At 44.0% G+C, this 17,858-nt stretch overlaps 1 protein-coding gene across 10 annotated transcripts in view; it reads left to right on the forward strand.

The window, feature by feature from the left end:
- disp1 (dispatched homolog 1 (Drosophila)) overlaps nt 1-17,858 on the forward strand; it is a 390,670-nt gene that overhangs the window by 269,242 nt on the left and 103,570 nt on the right. For all 10 annotated transcript variants that reach the window (XM_078212185.1, XM_078212187.1, XM_078212182.1 and 7 more), the window contains one exon: nt 12,104-12,683. In XM_078212185.1, coding sequence (XP_078068311.1) covers nt 12,142-12,683 — 542 coding nt within the window. In that variant the 5' untranslated portion in view covers nt 12,104-12,141. The remainder of the gene's footprint in view (nt 1-12,103; nt 12,684-17,858) is intronic.

Genomic DNA, 17,858 nt, shown 5'->3' on the forward strand with positions numbered 1-17,858 from the left:
AATTCCCACTCACCTGAAGAAGGGGCTTAGAGCCTCGAAAGCTTGTGTGGCTTTTGCTACCAAATAAACCTGTTGGACTTTAACCTGGTGTTGTTAAACTTCTTACTGTTCTTTGACCAAGCCAGCTTTGTATCCACCTTGCCAGCTCACCTCTGATCCCATGCGACTTCACCTTCTGTACCAGTCTGCCATGAGGGATCTTGTCCAAGGCCTTACTGAAGTCCATGTAGACAACATCCACTGCCCTACCCTCATCAATCATCTTCGTCACTTCCTCAAAAAACTCGATCAAGTTAGTGAGACACGACCTCCTTCACAAAACCACGTTGCCTCTCACTAATACGTCCACTTATTTCCAAGTGGAAATAAATCCTGTCTCGAAGAATCCTCTCCAATAATTTCCCTGCCACTGATGTAAAGTTCATATGTAATTACCTGGATTATTCTTGCTACCCTTCTTAAACAAAGGAACAACATTGGCTATTATCCAATCCTCTGGGACGTCCCCTGTAAGAAGTCTAACAACACCAGGTTAAAGTCCAACAGGTTTATTTGGTAGCAAAAGCCACGAGCGTTCGGAACAGGCTGTCCCTTCGTCAGGTGGGTGGGAACTCCCACCCACCTGACGAAGGGACAGCCTGCTCCGAAAGCTCGTGGCTTTTGCTACCAAATAAATCTGTTGGACTTTAACCTGGTGTTGTTAGACTTCTTACTGTGTTTACCCCAGTCCAACGCCGGCATCTCCACATCATGACCTCCCCTGTAGCCAGTGAGGATACAAAGATTTCTCTCAAGGCCCCAGCAATTTGCTCTCTTACCTCTCAGTATTCTGGGGTATATCCCATCAGGCCCTGGGGACTTGTCTACCTTAATGTTTCTCAAGAACCCCGATACCACCTCCTTTTTAATCTCAACATGACTGAAACTATCTACACACCCTTTCCCAGACTCATCATCCACCAAGTCCTTCTCTTTGGTGAATACCGACGCAACGGTACTCATTTAATACCTCGCCCGTTTCCTCTGGCTCCACGCATAGATTCCCTCCCCTGGTCTTGAGTGGGCCAACCCTCTCCCTGGCTATCCGCTTGCTCTTTATATATGTATAAAAAGCCTTGGGATTTTCCTTAATCCTGCTGGCCAAGGTTTTTTTGTGATCCCTTTTAGCCCTCCTTACTCCTTACTCAAATTTCTTTCTACTTTCCTTGTATTCCACACTTGCTTCGTGTGTTCCCAGCCTCCTAGCTTTGACAAATGCTTCCTTTTTCTCTTTGACTCGGCTCACAATATCTCTCATTATCTAAGATTCCCAAACTAGCCATACTTATCCTTTATCCTTTCAGGAATGTGCTGTTCCTGAATCCCTATCAACTTACACTTGAAAGCCTCCCACATGCCAGATGTGGATTTTCCTTCAAACATCTGCCCCCAATCTACATTCGTCAGTTCCTGCCTAATATTGTTGTAATTAGCCTTCCCCCAATTTAGCACCTTAACTTGAGGACTACACTTATCTTTATCCATCAGTAAGTACCTTAAAGCTTACTGAATTGTGGTCACTGTTCCCGAACTGCTCCCCTACTGAAACGTTGACCACCTGGCCGGGCCCATTCCCCAATACTAGGTCCATGGCCCCTTCCCTATTTGGACTATCTACATACTGTTTCAAGAAGCCCTCCTGGATGTTCCTTACAAACTCTGCCCCATTCACTAAGTGAGTCCCAGTCAATATCTGGGAAGTTAAAATCTCCCACCACAACAACCCTGTTACTTTTACACCTTGCCAAAATTTGCCTACATATCTGTTCCTCAATCTCCCACTGGCAGTTGGGAGGCCTATAGTAAACCCCAACATTGTGACTACACCCTCCCTATTCCTGAGCTTTACCCATATTGCCTTGCTATATGAGCCCTCCGCGGTGTCCTCCCGCAATACAGCTGTGATATTCTCCTTTAACCAGTAGTGCAACTCCCCACCCCTTTTACATTCCCCTCTATCCCACCTGAAACATCTGTACCCTGGATTGTTAAGCTGCCAATCCTGTCCTTCCCTTAACCAAGTCTCTGTAATAACAACACCATCATAGTTCCCAGTACTAATCCAAGCTCTAGGTTCATCTGCTTTACCTGTTACACTTCTCGCATTGAAACAAATGCACTTCAGTCCACCAGACCCTCTTTGATTAGCAATCCCACCCTGCCTGCTGTTTCTCTGAGTCTTACTGGCCCTACTCTCTGGTTCCCCTTCAGTTAATTCACCTTTGCTTTGGTTCCCACCCCCCTGCCAAACTAGTTTAAATCCTCCCGTGTGACACTAGCAAACCTTCCAGCCAAAATATTTATGCCCTTCCAGTTTAGATGCAACCCGTCCTTCTTGTACAGGTCCCATCTGCCCCGGAAGAGACCCCAATGGTCCAGAGATCTGAAACCCTCCCTCGTACACCAGCTGTTTAGCCACATGTTGAGCTGCACTATCTTCCTATTCCTAGCCTCACTGGCACGTGGCACAGGGAGTAATCCTGAGATTACAACTCTAGAGGTCCTGCTTTTTAACTTTCTGCTAACTCCCTAAACTGCTGCTGCAGGACCTCATCACTCTTCCTGCCTATGTCGTTAGTACCAATATGTACCACGACCTCTGGCTGTTCACCCTCTCCCTTCAGAATGCTTTCTGTCCGTTCAGAGACATCCTAGACCAGGGAGGCAACATACCATCCTGGAGTCTCTTTCACATCCCACAGAAACGCTATCTGCACCCTTAACTATAGAGTCCCCTATCACTATTGCTCTAGTCCTCTTTGTCCTTCCCTGCTTAACAACAGAACCAGCTGTGGTGCCACTGCTCTGGCTGCTGCTGCTTTTATCCCCTGATAGGCCATCCTCCCCAACCGTATCCAAAATGGTATAGCTGTTAGAGAGGGGGAACGACCATAGGAGATTCCTGCACTGCCTGCCTGCCTGCCCCTTCTAGCGGTCACCCATCTATCTGCCTGCACCTTGGGTGTGACCACGTCTCTAAAGCTCCTATCTGTGACACTTTCCACCACCTTCATGCTCCTAAGTGCATCCAACTGCTGCTCCAACCTATCCATGCGTTCTGTAAGGAGCTGCAATTGGGTGCACTTCCTGCAGACATAGTCGTCCGAGACGCTGGAAGCGTCACGGATCTCCCGCATCTCACAAGCGCAACACTTAACCCCACTGACTGACATTTCGAGCACCAATTAAATTATTTTAAGAAAATTTATAAAACTCTTACCTTCAGTTTTACCTTCTCACAGTGGCCTTTTTTTTGGTTAGAGGAGGAGGGAAGGAGGGAAACACTGATGTAGTGTTTGGGGCTTACCGCTCCTTGACACCAGATCTTCCGCTTCCCACTTCTTGGTAGATGTTGCTGGTCCGACCTTTCCTAGAATGCACCAGTGAAGTCCCTCAGCCGCCTTTATCGGCTCATTTCTTTCAGTTTGGTGATATATTAATCCTTCCTAGAAGTGCTGTGGCGCTTGTGAGAAACTGTATTTGGAGCCAGTGTCTCATTATTATTTTCACCACTTGCAATGCATTTAGCATTGACAACCCTCCAGGATTAGCCTGAATTGGCCGGATATTAAAGATTAATCTCTTGGACACTGCCAGAAGCAACTTGAGAAAAATCATGGGGGTTTGAAATAATATTTTCACATTCTTTGATCACTTTCATTGATTAGTTCTTGGAAAATGGATGAAACAAAAGGTGAATTTTACTGGGTGAGACAGTTGGAGACAGGACATGTGGCGAAATCTCCAAGCAAGCAGAATTGCAGCTGACACAAAAATTGGCCATGTAGGTGATCGTGAAGAGGATAGCTGTGGACTCCAGAATGATATCAATGGTTTGGTTGAATGGATGGAAAAATGGCAAATTGCATTCAACCTGGAAAGTTGGGAGGGCAAACAAAGCAAGGCAATACTCAATAACTGGGAGGCTATTGAGAGGGATTGAGGAAGTGAGAGGCCTTGCAGTGTATCTCTTTACAGGTCCCTGAAGGTGGCAGGGTAGGTGGGTGAGGTGATTTTTAAAAAAGCCTATGGAATGCTTTCCTTTATTTCATGAGGTATAGAATACTGTACAAAAACAGGGATATAAAGCTGGGATTGCATAAAATGTTGATTAGGTCACAGCTGAAGTTTTGTGTACAGTTCTGGTCACCACATTACAGGAAGGACTTAATTACTCTGAAGAGAGTGCAGAAGAGGTCTGCAAGAATGTTGACAGGGCTGGAAAATTATAGCTTTGAGGAGAGATTGGATAGGATAGGGTTGTTTTCCTTAAAACAGTGGAGGATGAGGGGTGATGTAATTGAGGTGCACAAAGTTATGAGGGAGTTGGATAGAGTAGATAGAAAAGACTTGTTTCCCCAAGCAGAGAGTCAGTTACCAGGGGACAGATTGAAGATGTTTTGTAGAAGGATGAGGGGATATTAGGAAAAGCATTTTACCCGGAGAGTGGTAGGTGTTTGGAGTTTACTGTCCACATTGAGGCAGAAACCCTCGACTCAATAAAATGGTACCTGGATCTACACTTGATGTGCTATAACCTGCAAGGCTATGGACCGGGTGCTGGAAGGTGGGATTAGAATGGGCTGTTAGTGTTTTTTCAGCTGGTGCAGACACAATGGGCTGAATGGCCTCTTTCTGTACTTTAACTTTTTTTATCAAACTTTATTTATTGGCTTTTACAATAAGATACATCTTAAAATACAGGCAAAGAAAATGTTAGAAGAAAAGGGGGTGAAAAAGAAGAGGAATAGATAGAATTATTCAACTTGTAGAAGAAAAAGATTGTCTAAATAATGAATAAAATGTGGCCAGACTGAACCAATGTTTAAAACTAATCCGAAAATGTATATTTAATCTTTTCAAGTTTAAGAAACATCATCTGCTTGACCCATTGGAAGTGGGAGGGTGGAGCTGCAGACTTCCAATTGAATAAGATAAGTTGATGTTCAGACATTGAACCATGGCATCTTACAGTGATCTACAGCTATCTCATCAGGGATTACCCCAAAAACATGACAATATCAATAGATATGACACACGTGCATGAAAAAATTAAGAACACAAGGAACAGAAAGTGGCCAGCCTTGGACATGGCCAAAATATATGAAAGCATTGCAGGAACCAAATGACATCTCACATCGGCAGGATCCAGAGTACATCCTGGCAAGTCTAGCTCTAGAAAGGTAGAGTCAATGAAGAACATTAACTTGAAGCAGATCATGTCTAATACACAGTAATGAAGAATACAATCTGAAATGAATCAATTGCCATAGACTGCCAGAAAGCTTATTATTTAGGTCCCACCGCTCTCCCTTAACGTTAACCAAAGAGTTTGTGAATAATATTATAAATGTGTGAAAGAGGGCCCTTTAAAATGGGATTAACACCTAAACAAAGGTCAAAGGGACTGTCAGGAGATAGAGACGGAAAGGAAGCAAAATGTTTACTGGCTAAACTGCAAGTCTGTAAGAACCTGAAAGAGAGATTTGGAATCACCATGCTCCCTTACTAGATAATCAAAGGAAGCAAACATACCCTCAGAGAAAAGATCTTTCAAAGATTTCAAACCAAATCTGGACCAAAGGGGGAAGGCTGAATCAACTAGAGAAGATGGAAATATGGATTAGAATGGATAGGAAGAGAGAAAAGAACAGACTTCAATCTGTTCTCTTCAAAGTGGATTCTGAATTGGGACCATGTTTTAAGGGAGTGCAGCACAATACTATTTTGTGTACAGCGATTCACACAAGCTGGTAACTGTGAATGTGATGAGGGAGGCAAGAGTAATGTTCTGGGTCGTCATTACCTGAAAATGAATGAAGCCTAAGTAAGCCTATGAATATTGGCAGACCGATAATTCAAAACATTTGGCAAAGCAAGACCTTGAAGATTTGTCTTTCCAGTAAGATTTTATGCATATTAATTCAAATAAAAGAGGAAATCAATTGGTCAAGAGATTTTTAATAAAAATAGGAATAGCCTGAAATAAATTTAGAAGTTTAGGTAAAATTTCATTTTGACAGAATTAATATGAACAGCAAGCTATAGAGACAGCACTCACCAATCAGCAAAGTCTTACTTGAAGTCTTTGAACAAAGATTTGGAGTTATATTTAAAAAGGTTGTTGCAATCTCATGTCATAGATATTCCCAAGTAAGTCAAATTATCAGAAGCCTATCTAAAGGAGAATAAGTCAAAAGACAGGCCTAATGCAGAAATTAATTGGAATAAAACAAACTTTAGCTTGTAGCCTGCAAATTTACCAAATTTAAGCATGAACAATTGGTATTGATACAAAAGGGTCAGATTGTGTAACAGAAGATCATCGGCATAAAGAGAGACCTTGGCCGGAATTCTCTGGCCTTTCACGCCGGCAGGATTCTCCGATCCCACCGGCAGCGCAACACCGCTCGCGGGTTTCCTGCCAGGGTGGGGTGATGTCGGCGGACCAGAGAATCCTGCTGCTAGCAAACGATGTGCCACCTCCCGCTGATGAGAAATACGTGGCTGGGAAGCCAGAGAATCCCGGCCCTTATCACATAAACCACCCGTTAATTCCAATTACATCCTTACTGTGTCGAAGGGACACAAGCATTGTTCAACAGCAATATCAAACAGAAGTTTAAGTTTATTTGTTAGTGTCACAAGTAGGCTTACATTAACACTGCAATTAGGTTACTGTGAAAATGGAGGTAAAAATGCCTCTGTAGAGGGGGAAATGAGCAGAGCATGAAGAATTCGTACAGGTTGAAGCTACAGGTGATGAATATAACATTTTAATTGATGAGATAAAACTGGACCAAAAACACATTTTTCTAAAACTTTGAATAAATAGCCCATCCTACATAGAACATAGAAAAGCTACAGCACAAACAGGCCCTTCGGCCCACAAGTTGCGCCAAACATGTCCCTACCTACTAGACTTACCTATAACCCTCTATCTTACTAACTTCCATGAACTTATCCAAAAGTCTCTTAAAAGACCCCATCGAATCCACCTCCACCAACACTACTGGCAGCCGATTCCACGCACCCACCACCCTCTGAGTGAAAAACTTACCCCTAACATCTCCTCTGTGCCTACTCCCCAGCACCCTAAACCTGTGACCTCTTGTGGCAACCATTTCAGCCCTGGGTAAAAGCCTCTGAGAATCCACTCTATCAATGCCTCTCAACATCTTATACACCTCTATCAGGTCACCTCTCATCCTTCGCTTCTCCAAGGAGAAAAGACCTAGTTCTCTCAACCTATCCTCATAAGGCATGCCACCTAATCCAGGCAACATTCTTGTAAATCTCCTCTGCACCCTTTCTATGGCTTCCACATCCTTTCTGTAATGAGGCGACCAGAACTGGGCACAGTACTCTAGGTGAGGTCTGACCAGGGTCCTATACAGCTGCAGCATTATCTCCCAATTTCTAAACTCAATTCCTCTATTGATGAAGGCCAGTATTCCATATGCCTTCTTAACCACAGCCTCTACCTGCGACGTTGCTTTGAGCGTCCTATGAACCCGGACCCCAAGATCCTTCTGATCTTCCACACTGCCAAGCTTCTTACCCTTAATATTATATTCTTTCATCCTATTCGACCTGCCAAAATGAACCACCACCCACTTATCTGGGTTGAAGTCCATCTACCACTTCTCCGCCCAGTCTTGCATCTTATCTATGTCTCGTTGCAACTGCTGGCATTCCTCTACACTATCCACAACACCACCAACCTTTGTGTCATCAGCAAACTTGCCAACCCATCCTTCCACTTCCTCATCAAGCAGGGATAATCCAGTGTAACTTCAAGAAACACAGCAAACCCCATATTCCAGCTGTTGTTTTAGCACTGGAAATCCATCTGAAAATGGAAACTGTTAATCTACAGAAATAGAGAAGTTATTTTGGTAAATACTATGGGCTGGATTTCATATTCCCCTGTCATTGTGTTTGAAGTGGGCTCATAAATGTGGCATGTTACTAGTGCTGGCACTGCCTCTCGTGGGATTGATGACTTTGCTATGTGTGGGTACAGAACATCTTGGCATTGCTCCATGGCATCCAGCATCTGCCAAGGGAGGTCTCAGAGAATCTTGGTACAGTCTTCTTAGCAGCTATTCCCTATCTTAGACCTCTGGAAGAAGTGGCTGGGGAGCACTGGGGTGGCTTTCAAATGTAGCAGCCTGCTGATTGAAGTGCTCAGCTGATGGTGGGTGAATCAGAGGCCATCTGCCATGAAGGTGGTGTGAAATCCTTGCAGATTTTTTGGCTCTACCTTTATTTAAAAGAAGATTTCTCTAGAGCTTTGTCTGGATTTCAAGATGGTGTCAGTGTTTACTCAGCAACAAAGGGATTTTGTGTGTTTGCCAGTTTCGGCTGTCTCTGCAAAATGGCGATGATGCTCTTCTTGGGGAAAGAAAAATAAACAATGGCTGCGTTGATCAGCTGCCCGCTAACTTATTTTGTTCACTGTTGAGTCAGTTGAATTGAAGCTTCTGCTTGTTTGTTGCTGTGCTGTCACAACATTCCTGAATTAATTAATTAATTTCTTCTCTTTTCGATGAATTTGGATGTGAAGGCTCTGACTTGGGGAGTGGGTTTTAGCAATGAGGTTCTTCCAAATGGCACTTCTGACATTGCAGTACTTAAAGGCATCCTCAGGACTTGCTGTAACCTGGAATTTTAAAGATTTAGCACACCCTTGCAGGTTGTGTCAACTCTGCTGTCTGAAACTGGACTTCCAAAGGAGATTTAATGGCGTCTTCGGCAGCAGTATGGAAATTTGAATTTATGCCTTCATGTTCCAGGCCATTCTCTAGAGTGTATTCCGGTGATTATCCCTCTGCGTCTCTACTTCTTTAGAGCTTCTTTTCAAGTCAAAATGCTTTGTTGAATTTTTATCAGTCTTCCAGCAGTTCTGTTTCTCTCTGCGTTTTGGGTTTTTATCCCATTGCTGCACAATGTTGGGTGGATGTTGGTTACAGAAGGCTTAAAGAAGTCTCCATGGTCTTCTATCGGTGAATGGTCGAATCCTTTACCAGGAAATTATAACTTCTGGAAGAGGAGAAAGAATCGTGGAGTAAATAATATTAAATGGGCACCTCAAGTTGCAGAATGACTGTCGATACTTAATAAAGTCCGATTGATCGAGAGAGCCGATAATTGGCAAAATAGGCTCCAAATGGAGGGCAAGAGCTTTGGCTGGTATCTTCTAATCTGTGCTTAGCAGAGAAAGAACTGCTGCTCTCAAAGGGGTCCTTAACCTTTTTCAGCAGTAACCACATGTTTGCCTGATTCAAAATAAAAGAAAGATTACCATGAGAAAGTGATTCTGAGAAGACTAAACTGAGCAGGGGATATCAATAGAAGGAGCATTTTTAAAATTTGATTTGATTTATTATTGTCATTTGTATTGGGATACAAAGCATACCGTTCATAGAGTACATAGGGGAGAAGGAAAGAAGAGGGTGCAGAATATAGTGTTACAGTCATAGATAGAGAGAAAGGTCAACTTAATATATGAGAGAGGTCCTTTCAAAAGTCTGATGGCAGTAGGGAAGAAGCTGTTCTTGAGTCGGTTGGTACGTGATCTTTTCCCAATGGAAGAAGATGGAAGAGAGTAATTAAAGTCAACAGAAAAATCATCAGCTCCTGGAACATTACAACTTTGTAGTGCCTTGATGGTTTGATCTATTGCTAGAGTTGAGAGGGGATTATCTAACACGGACCTATTAACAGGACTCAAGATTGGAATATCAAGCTTGTAAAAAAAAAACTAGAATTGTCTGCAGCCTCCGAGGAATACAGTGTAGAATAGACAGTTTTAAATTGATCATTTATACGCTTGGGATGTAGTGTGGAAGTACCAGATTCACTGATCAAATTACAGGTCATTAACTTGTGAAGTTTGTGAGAGAGAATTTTTCTGGCTTTTTCACCATGCTCGTAATACTGTTGTCTTGATTTCATCAAAGATTTTGTGGATAAAAGATCAAATTCTGTCTGTAAACTGAGTTTTCCTAAAACTCAGGAGTTGGAGCAGAAACGCAGCGCGGGTCAATTTAGAAGATAATGTCAGCTAATTCTGATGGGCAATTTTTGAGTGCTGCAGTGTATGAAATGATTTGGCCACGGATATAAGCCTTAAATGCATCACAAATAGTGGATACAGTTATACCAGGGGTTGCACTGGTGTCTAAGAGCAACCTGTGAGGGGTTTAATTTAATAAATTCTTTATGAGCGAGAAGAACAGGATTAAAATGCCACATGCATTGAGAGGGCACACTTTCAGGAAAGCATAGTTTTATCGGCAGGGGGACATGATCAAATATAACAATCCTCTGATATTCACTAGAATCTAAAAGAGAAAGAAGCTTACTATCCACGATTTTTTAAAAATCTACTCTTGACTTCGAATGATGAACTGGAGAGAAAAAAAGAAAAATCTTTTGCAGTCGGGAAGAGAAAATGCTAAGCATCAATCTGTAACCTTGTGGAATCATAGAATCCCTCCAGTACAGAAAGAGGCCAGTCGGCCCATCGAGTCTGCACCGCCCACAATCCCACCCAGGCCCTACCCCCATATCCCTACCCCCATATCCCTACACATTTACCCACTAACCCATCTAACCTACGCATCTCACGACACTAAGGGCAATTTTAGCATGGCCAATCAACCTAATCTGTACATCTTGTGGACTTCTAGAAAGGAATTAATAGCAGAAGGCGATCCAGGAAAAGAGCATGAACCAGTTTTGAAGCAATCAAGAGAAGGATTTAAAACACAATTGAAGTCCCAACCCAGAATCAGATGATGATTGTGCAAGTTAGACAAAGAGAAGGAAAAAATTGGCAAAGAACTGAACATCATTCAATTGGAAGCGCACACATTGGCCAGAATTATTTCTTTACTAAATAGACTACAATCACATAGCCGCCATTAGGATCTGTTGTGACAACTGGGATATTTTTATGAATCAGAATTGCACCATGCCATTATTTAGAGTGAAATTTGGGGTGAAAGATCTACCCCAGCCACCCTCTCCAGAGTCTAAAGCGATCTGAAGGGCCAAATGGATCTCTTGAAGAAGAACAGTATCTGTCTTTAACTTCTACAGGTGAGAAATACATTGCAGTAATCCAGCCCTTTTACATTGCAACAAACAGAATTTGTAGAAACTTTAGACATAAAACATTCTTAGGTGTCATTCCACAAAAAAGAAAATTACTAATTGACCAAATTGAGGCAACTGAGTTGAGACAAATGACAGACTGACAATTTCTACTTAAAGAGCAACTAGATAAAGAAAAAGGAGAAAAGGAAGGAAATAGAGAAAAGTCCCAAACATCGGCCTTCCCCAAATGAAAGGCTGCATCCCAACCCCTTCCCTAATTCTAAAGCTAGATGTGAACATAACCATCTTGAGGATAATCCCACCCTACCCAGATATCCCCAGCCACAAATACCAAATAGCCCCCAAAAAAATAAAAGTTAGTATCTATCAAGCCAGGTTTCACTCTGGGACCTGACTTGGATAGTGTTGACACCAGCTGGGATATCTGTCTCTGCTGATCTTTAGGTTTTCTCATTGAATTTTAGCATTTTCATAGGGATAAAGGCCGGAATTCTCCCGTCCTGCCCGCCACGGGAATTGTAGCGAGCGGGGGACGCACCATGTAAAGGTCCATTGACCTCGGGGCGGGATTCTCCGGTTTTGAGGCGAACGCGACCGAAGAATCCCGCACAAAATCTTCTATCTGTCACAAAACTGAAGGATAAATATGGCTCTGTTCTCCCAATTTTTATTCACTTGTCTTTGAGCAATGTCATGAGGATGAATGAATTCACTTCTTTGCTCACATGTTCTGTTCATTGAGATAATCCAAGTCTGAGCGACTGTTGCTACTTCAGGATTTTCTAGGTGGTAATTTGCGATGTTCCTTCTATCTTACTGACAGATGGGGCGGGAGGGAGGAGGTGGGGGTGAATTTTGATAGATCCTGAGGTTTTCTTGATGTCTTTTTAACTGACAGTATTTTTGACATCTTGTTTTCATTGTGTTTGATTTTCAGGCGTGTGACGGATGTGAAGAGGCTGGTGAAACAGGAGCATGGCTATGAGCAACAGGAATGGTGATTTCATGGTTCAGAGCAATGGCAGTGTCCCATCAAATGCTAACAGTAACAGCGTCCCTGCAGCCTGCGATGGAGACCACCTCTCCCAGCAGCTGTCAGCCAAGGAGACCTCAAGGGCAAAAGTGAGTCAGAACAGTGGTACGCTGTCAAATGGCACTGTTAAGCCTTCCTCCCTCTTTCCAGACAGCACAATAAGTAACCAAAGACCTGCGCCAATGCTGCCACAATGTTGCCACCATTGTCCATACCATCATCCCTTGTGTTGTCATGGTAACCAACCAGATTGCCATTCTTTGGGAAATACCACCATCACCTCTCCATTGACTTCCTCCTGTCTGCAAGCTTGCTCCGAGTACCCGACATCTGTGTGCCAAAACACTTCCCCCATCCATCCAGCCAGCTGCTGCCTCCAGCCTGCCTCATCTCTCATCGATCACGCTCCCCTCTGTCTGCATCATCGATGGCCTGACCATTTCCAGCATCAACCTGTGCAACAGCAACACGTCCGCAACATCAGGTACGCTCCACCAAGGCAAACTTTCACATGTATAATCAATGAACGTATTCCTGTTGGTTCTCCCAAATACGACGACTGTGGGGTTGGAATGAAATGAAGATTTAGTTTTGGGACGGCCTCACAGTGCCAGGGACCCGGGTTTGATTCCCAGCTTGGGTCACTGTCTGTGCGGAGTCTGCATGTTCTCCCCGTGTCTGCGGGTGGGTTTCCTCCGGGTGCTCCGGATTCCTCCCACAGTCTGAAAGATGTGCTGGTTCGGTTGATTGGCCATGGGAAATTGACCCTAGTTTCGGGGGGATTAGCAGGGTAAATATGTGGAGTTACAGGGATAGGGTGGGATTGTTGTCAGTGCAGACTCGATGGGCTGAATGGCCTCCATCTGTACTATAGAGATTCTATGAATGAAAATAATCTGTGAGCTCTGACTAGGTCCAGGGTGTATTTTTCCAATGGTAAGCTCTCTTTATTTGAAAGAGGTACTTCAGAGAGCAGCTATGTGGGGCTCAGTATACGCATTTGCAGTGTGGTGTGATTTGATTTTTTTTTGTCTTTTGTAAAACATTCACCCAAATGCAAGTTAATTGTGATTCTTTCATATTTGTGCTGTATTTGGAAAGCTTATTTGGAGGTGTATAACACAAGGATATGGTATAAGTCGTTAAACATACAGGAAGTGGGAGTAATTTGAACTGATGAATTAAGAGCATTGAATATGAAACATTTAGTCCTTTAGTGTCTCCTGCCCAAAATCAGATCCTTGGCTCGTTGTCTGCTGATGCTTCATCCTGAGCCATTTCTCATGGCAGTTTTTTGTCACTGGTGGTTTGCTGTTGCCTTCAGGATGAGGAGGTCCATCCCATCCCAAGTCTACCTCAGCCAGAGTGGGAATCGAACCCATTATCTCAGCGTTATTCTGGGCAAATGCTAACCATCTAGCCAACTGAACCAACTGGCCCTCATACGAAACGTATTGCATGTCAATGACCTGTAATGGCCTCTGTACAGGTACACTGGGTAGGGAGTGGCACAGGGGTATTGTCGCTTGACTAGGAATCCAGAGACCCAGGGTATTGGATCTGAATCTCATCACAGCAGGTTGTGGAATTTTTAAAACACAAAATATCTGGAATTAAAAGTCTGTAGACAAGAAACAGGACAAATCCAACCCAACTGCCCCATCAGTCTGCTCTCGATCATCAGTAAAGCGATTGAAGTAGTCATCAATAGCGCTATCAACATGGCTATTACTCAGCAAAAACTTGCTCAGTGACGCCCTGTTTGGGTTCTGCCAGAGTCACTCAACTCCTGTCCTCATTACAGCCTTGGTTCAAACACGGAAAAAGTGCTGAATGCCAGAGGTGAGGTGAGAGTGACTGCCCTTGACACTCAGGCAACATTTAACCGAATATGGCATCAAGGAGCCCTAGCAAAACTGGAGTCAATGGGAATTGGGGAAAACTCTCCAATGGTTGGCATCATACCTGACACAAAAGAAGATGGTTATGGTGGTTGGGGATCAATCATCTCAGCTCCAGGACATTTCTGCAGGAGTCCCTCAGGGTAACGTCCTAGGCCCAACCATCTTCAACTGCTGCATCAATAACCATCCTTCCATCATTAGGTCAGAAATGGGTATGTCCGCTGATGATTGCACAACGTTCAGCACCATTCGCAACTCCTCAGATACTGAAGCAGTCCATGTCCAAATGCAGCAAGACCTGGACAATATCCAGGCTTGGGGTTATAAGTGGCAAGTAACATTCATGCCACACGGGTGCCAGACAATGACTATGTCCAGCAAAAGAGGATCTAACCATCACCTCTTGACATTCAATAGCATTAACATCACTGAATCCCCCACTATCAACATTAGCATTGACCAGAAACTGAACTGGACCAGCCATATAAATACTGTGGCTACCAGAGCAGGTCAAAGGCTAGGAACCCTGCGGTGAGTAACTCTCCTCCTGATTCCCCAAAGCCTGTCCACCATCTACCAGATACAGGTCAGGAGTGTGATGGAATACTCTCCACTTGCCTGGATGAGTACAGCTCCAACAACATTCACGAAGTTTGACATCCAGGATAAAGCAGCCAGCTTGATTGCTACCCCTTCACAAACATTCATTCTTTCAACTGCCAACAAACAGTGGCAGCAATGTGTACCATCCACAAGATGCACTGCAAGAACTCACCAAGGTTCGTTAGACAGCACCTTCCAAACCTGGGAACACCACCACTTGGAGGTTTCCCTCCAATTCACTCACCATCCTGACTTGAAAATATATCATCGTTCCTTGACTGCCACTGGGTCAAATTCTGGAACTCCCTCCCTAACAGCACTGTGGGTGTACCTACACCTCGGGGGACTGCAGCGGTTCAATAAGGCAGCTCACCACCACATTCTGAAGGGCAACTAGAGATGAGTAATAAATGCTGGTCTAGCCAGCGATGCCCACCTCCCAAAATGAACTAAAAAAATAGACAAAATAAGCTCAATGACAGCATTACGTTTCAATATTTGTCTCTTGATTCCAAAACTATGAACTATTTGCAGTCATGTGGACAAGTTGCATGTTCCCATCCCTCGATCACTAAAATGGTGGTGGCGTAGTGGCATTGTTGCTGGACTAATAATCCAGAGACCTATAGAACCATAGAAAATTACAGCTCAGAAACAGGCCTTTTGGCCCTTCTTGTCTGTGCCGAACCATTTTATGTCTAGTCCCACTGACCTGCACTTGGACCATATCCCTCCACACCCCTCTCATCCATGAACCCGTCCAAGACCCGGGTAAAACACAGGGGATCTGGTTCAAATCCTGCCCTGGCAGATGATGAAATTTGAGTTCTATGAAAGAGAAAATTTGGAATTAAAAGTTTGGGGTGGCACGGTGGCATAGTGGTTAACACTGCTGCCTCACAGTGCCAGGGACCCGGGTTCGATTTCCACTTGGGTCACTGTCTGTGTGAAGTCTGCACGTTCTCCCCGAGTCTGCATGGGTTTCCTCCGGGTGCTCCAGTTTCCCGTCACAGTCCAAATATGTGCGGGTTAGGTGGATTGGCCATGGTAAACTGCCCCTCAGTGTCAGGGGGACTAGCTGGGGTAAATGCATGGGGTAATGAGGATAGGGCCTGGATGGAATTGTGGTCGGTGCAGACTGGATAGACCAAATGGCCTCCTTCTGCACTGTAGGATTCAATGATTCTATGAAAACAGCTGCCTGATGACTTTTCTTCCTTGCATGTTTCTCCCCTTCTTTCAGGAACGTACTTGCCATCAGTTCAGCTGCTCCCCACATTGATACAGCCACAACTGGACTCTTAATGCCATGCTAAATGGCCTGTTTCCAATTTTCCAATAACGTGCTGTTCTGCACATTATTAGAACATTGGTAACAGGTCATTTGCCAATATTATGCAATTCAACATTTGTAGGGACGTGGTACAGAACTATTGCTTCACAGACCCAGGCTCAATACTGGCCTCAGATGACTGTCTGTGTGGAGTTTGCACATTCTCCCCGTGTCTGCTTGGGTTTCCTCCAGGTGCTCTGGTTTCCTCCCACAGTCCAAAGTTGTGCAGGTTAGGTGGATTGGCCATGCTAAATTCCCCATTGGTCTCCAAAGTTGTGCAGGTTAGGTGGATTGGCCATGCTAAATTCCCCATTGGTCTCCAAAGGTGTGTAGGTTAGATGGATTAGCCATGGTAAATGCACGGGGTTAGGGAGATAGGGCAGCGATAGGGTGGAGGATGGGGTGCTCTTTCGGAGTGTCGGTACAGACTCGATGGGCTGAATAGCCTCTTTCTGCACCATAGGGTTCTGTGGTTCTATTAGCAAGCAGTGCCTTCTTTACAACACCTCCCATTTAAGGTCACTGACATGCTTAATCCTGATGCAAACTCCAGGTTGTTCTCTGTAGGCTTTCCTGCAGGCTGCTAAAGAATTGCAACACATGCTTTAATTTCCCATAACTGAACAAGTAAATGAATACCGATCTTCACAATGAGCCAGAGGGACTAGAGGATCTTGCCGTTGATCATCTTTATGATCACAACTAAAACAACAGTCCAGCTGTTATCATCTGAACTGGTTAGGGAGGTGAGAAAGTTAGTACTGGCTATAAGCTTCCAATCCTCCTTAGTGCCATTTGTCTGCAGAATTGCAAATGTTACACTCATGTTCAAAAAATAATGTAAGGATAAATCTAGCAGCTACAGGCTAGTCAGTTAAACCTCTGGTAATCAGGGATTAATTTAACAGACACCAACAGTGTGGATTAATTAAGAAAAGCTAGCATGAGCTTGTTAAAGATAATTGGATTTAACTAACTTGAGGAAGCCACTGTGGGCAGAATGGTGGCACAGTGGTTAGCACTGCTGCCTCACAGCTACAGGAGCATGGGTTCGATTCCCAGCTTGGGTCATTGTGTGGAGTCTGCACGTTCTCCCTGTGTTTGGTGGATTTCCTCCGGGTGCTCCAGTTTCCTCCCACAGTCCAAAAGACGTGCTGGTTAGGTGCGTTGGCCATGCTAAATTCTCCCTCAGTGCACCCGAACAGGCGCTGGAATGTGGCAACTAGGGGATTTTCACAGTATCTTCATTGCAGCTTGAATGTAAGCCTACTTGTGACACTAATAAATAAACTTTTTGAAAATAACAAGGAGATTGATGAGTATAATGTGGATGATGTGCTGTCCATGGATTTCCAGAAGGCTTTTGGCAAAGTGTCACATAACCGGAAAAGTGGAAGACCATGGAATAAAAGGGAAAGTGGCAGCATAGACTGAGGTTGGCTGAGTGACCAGAAACAGTAGACTAGAGGAAGATATTCAGTGGAGAGAGAATAGAGCCAACATTTCGAGTCTCGATGACCCTTCGTCAGCTCTGAAAAGTTGACTCTATTGTCTCTCCACAGATGCTGTCAGACCTGCTGTGTTTCTCCAGCATTTTCTGTTTTTCAGATTACAGCATCCGTAGTAATTTGCTTTGATCTTAGGAAGGTGTTCAGTGGTTTTCCCCAGGTGTGAGTACTAGAATTGCTGCTTTTCTTTACACTGATAACCGAGGCTTGGGTGTATGCAGCACAATTTCAAAATTTTCAGATACAAGCTTGGAAGTATTGTGAACTGTGAGGGAATAGAATCATAGAAACCCTACAGTGCAGAAAGAGGC

Source organism: Mustelus asterias, chromosome 5 (genome assembly GCF_964213995.1).
Source record: "Mustelus asterias chromosome 5, sMusAst1.hap1.1, whole genome shotgun sequence".
Taxonomy (NCBI): domain Eukaryota; kingdom Metazoa; phylum Chordata; class Chondrichthyes; order Carcharhiniformes; family Triakidae; genus Mustelus; species Mustelus asterias.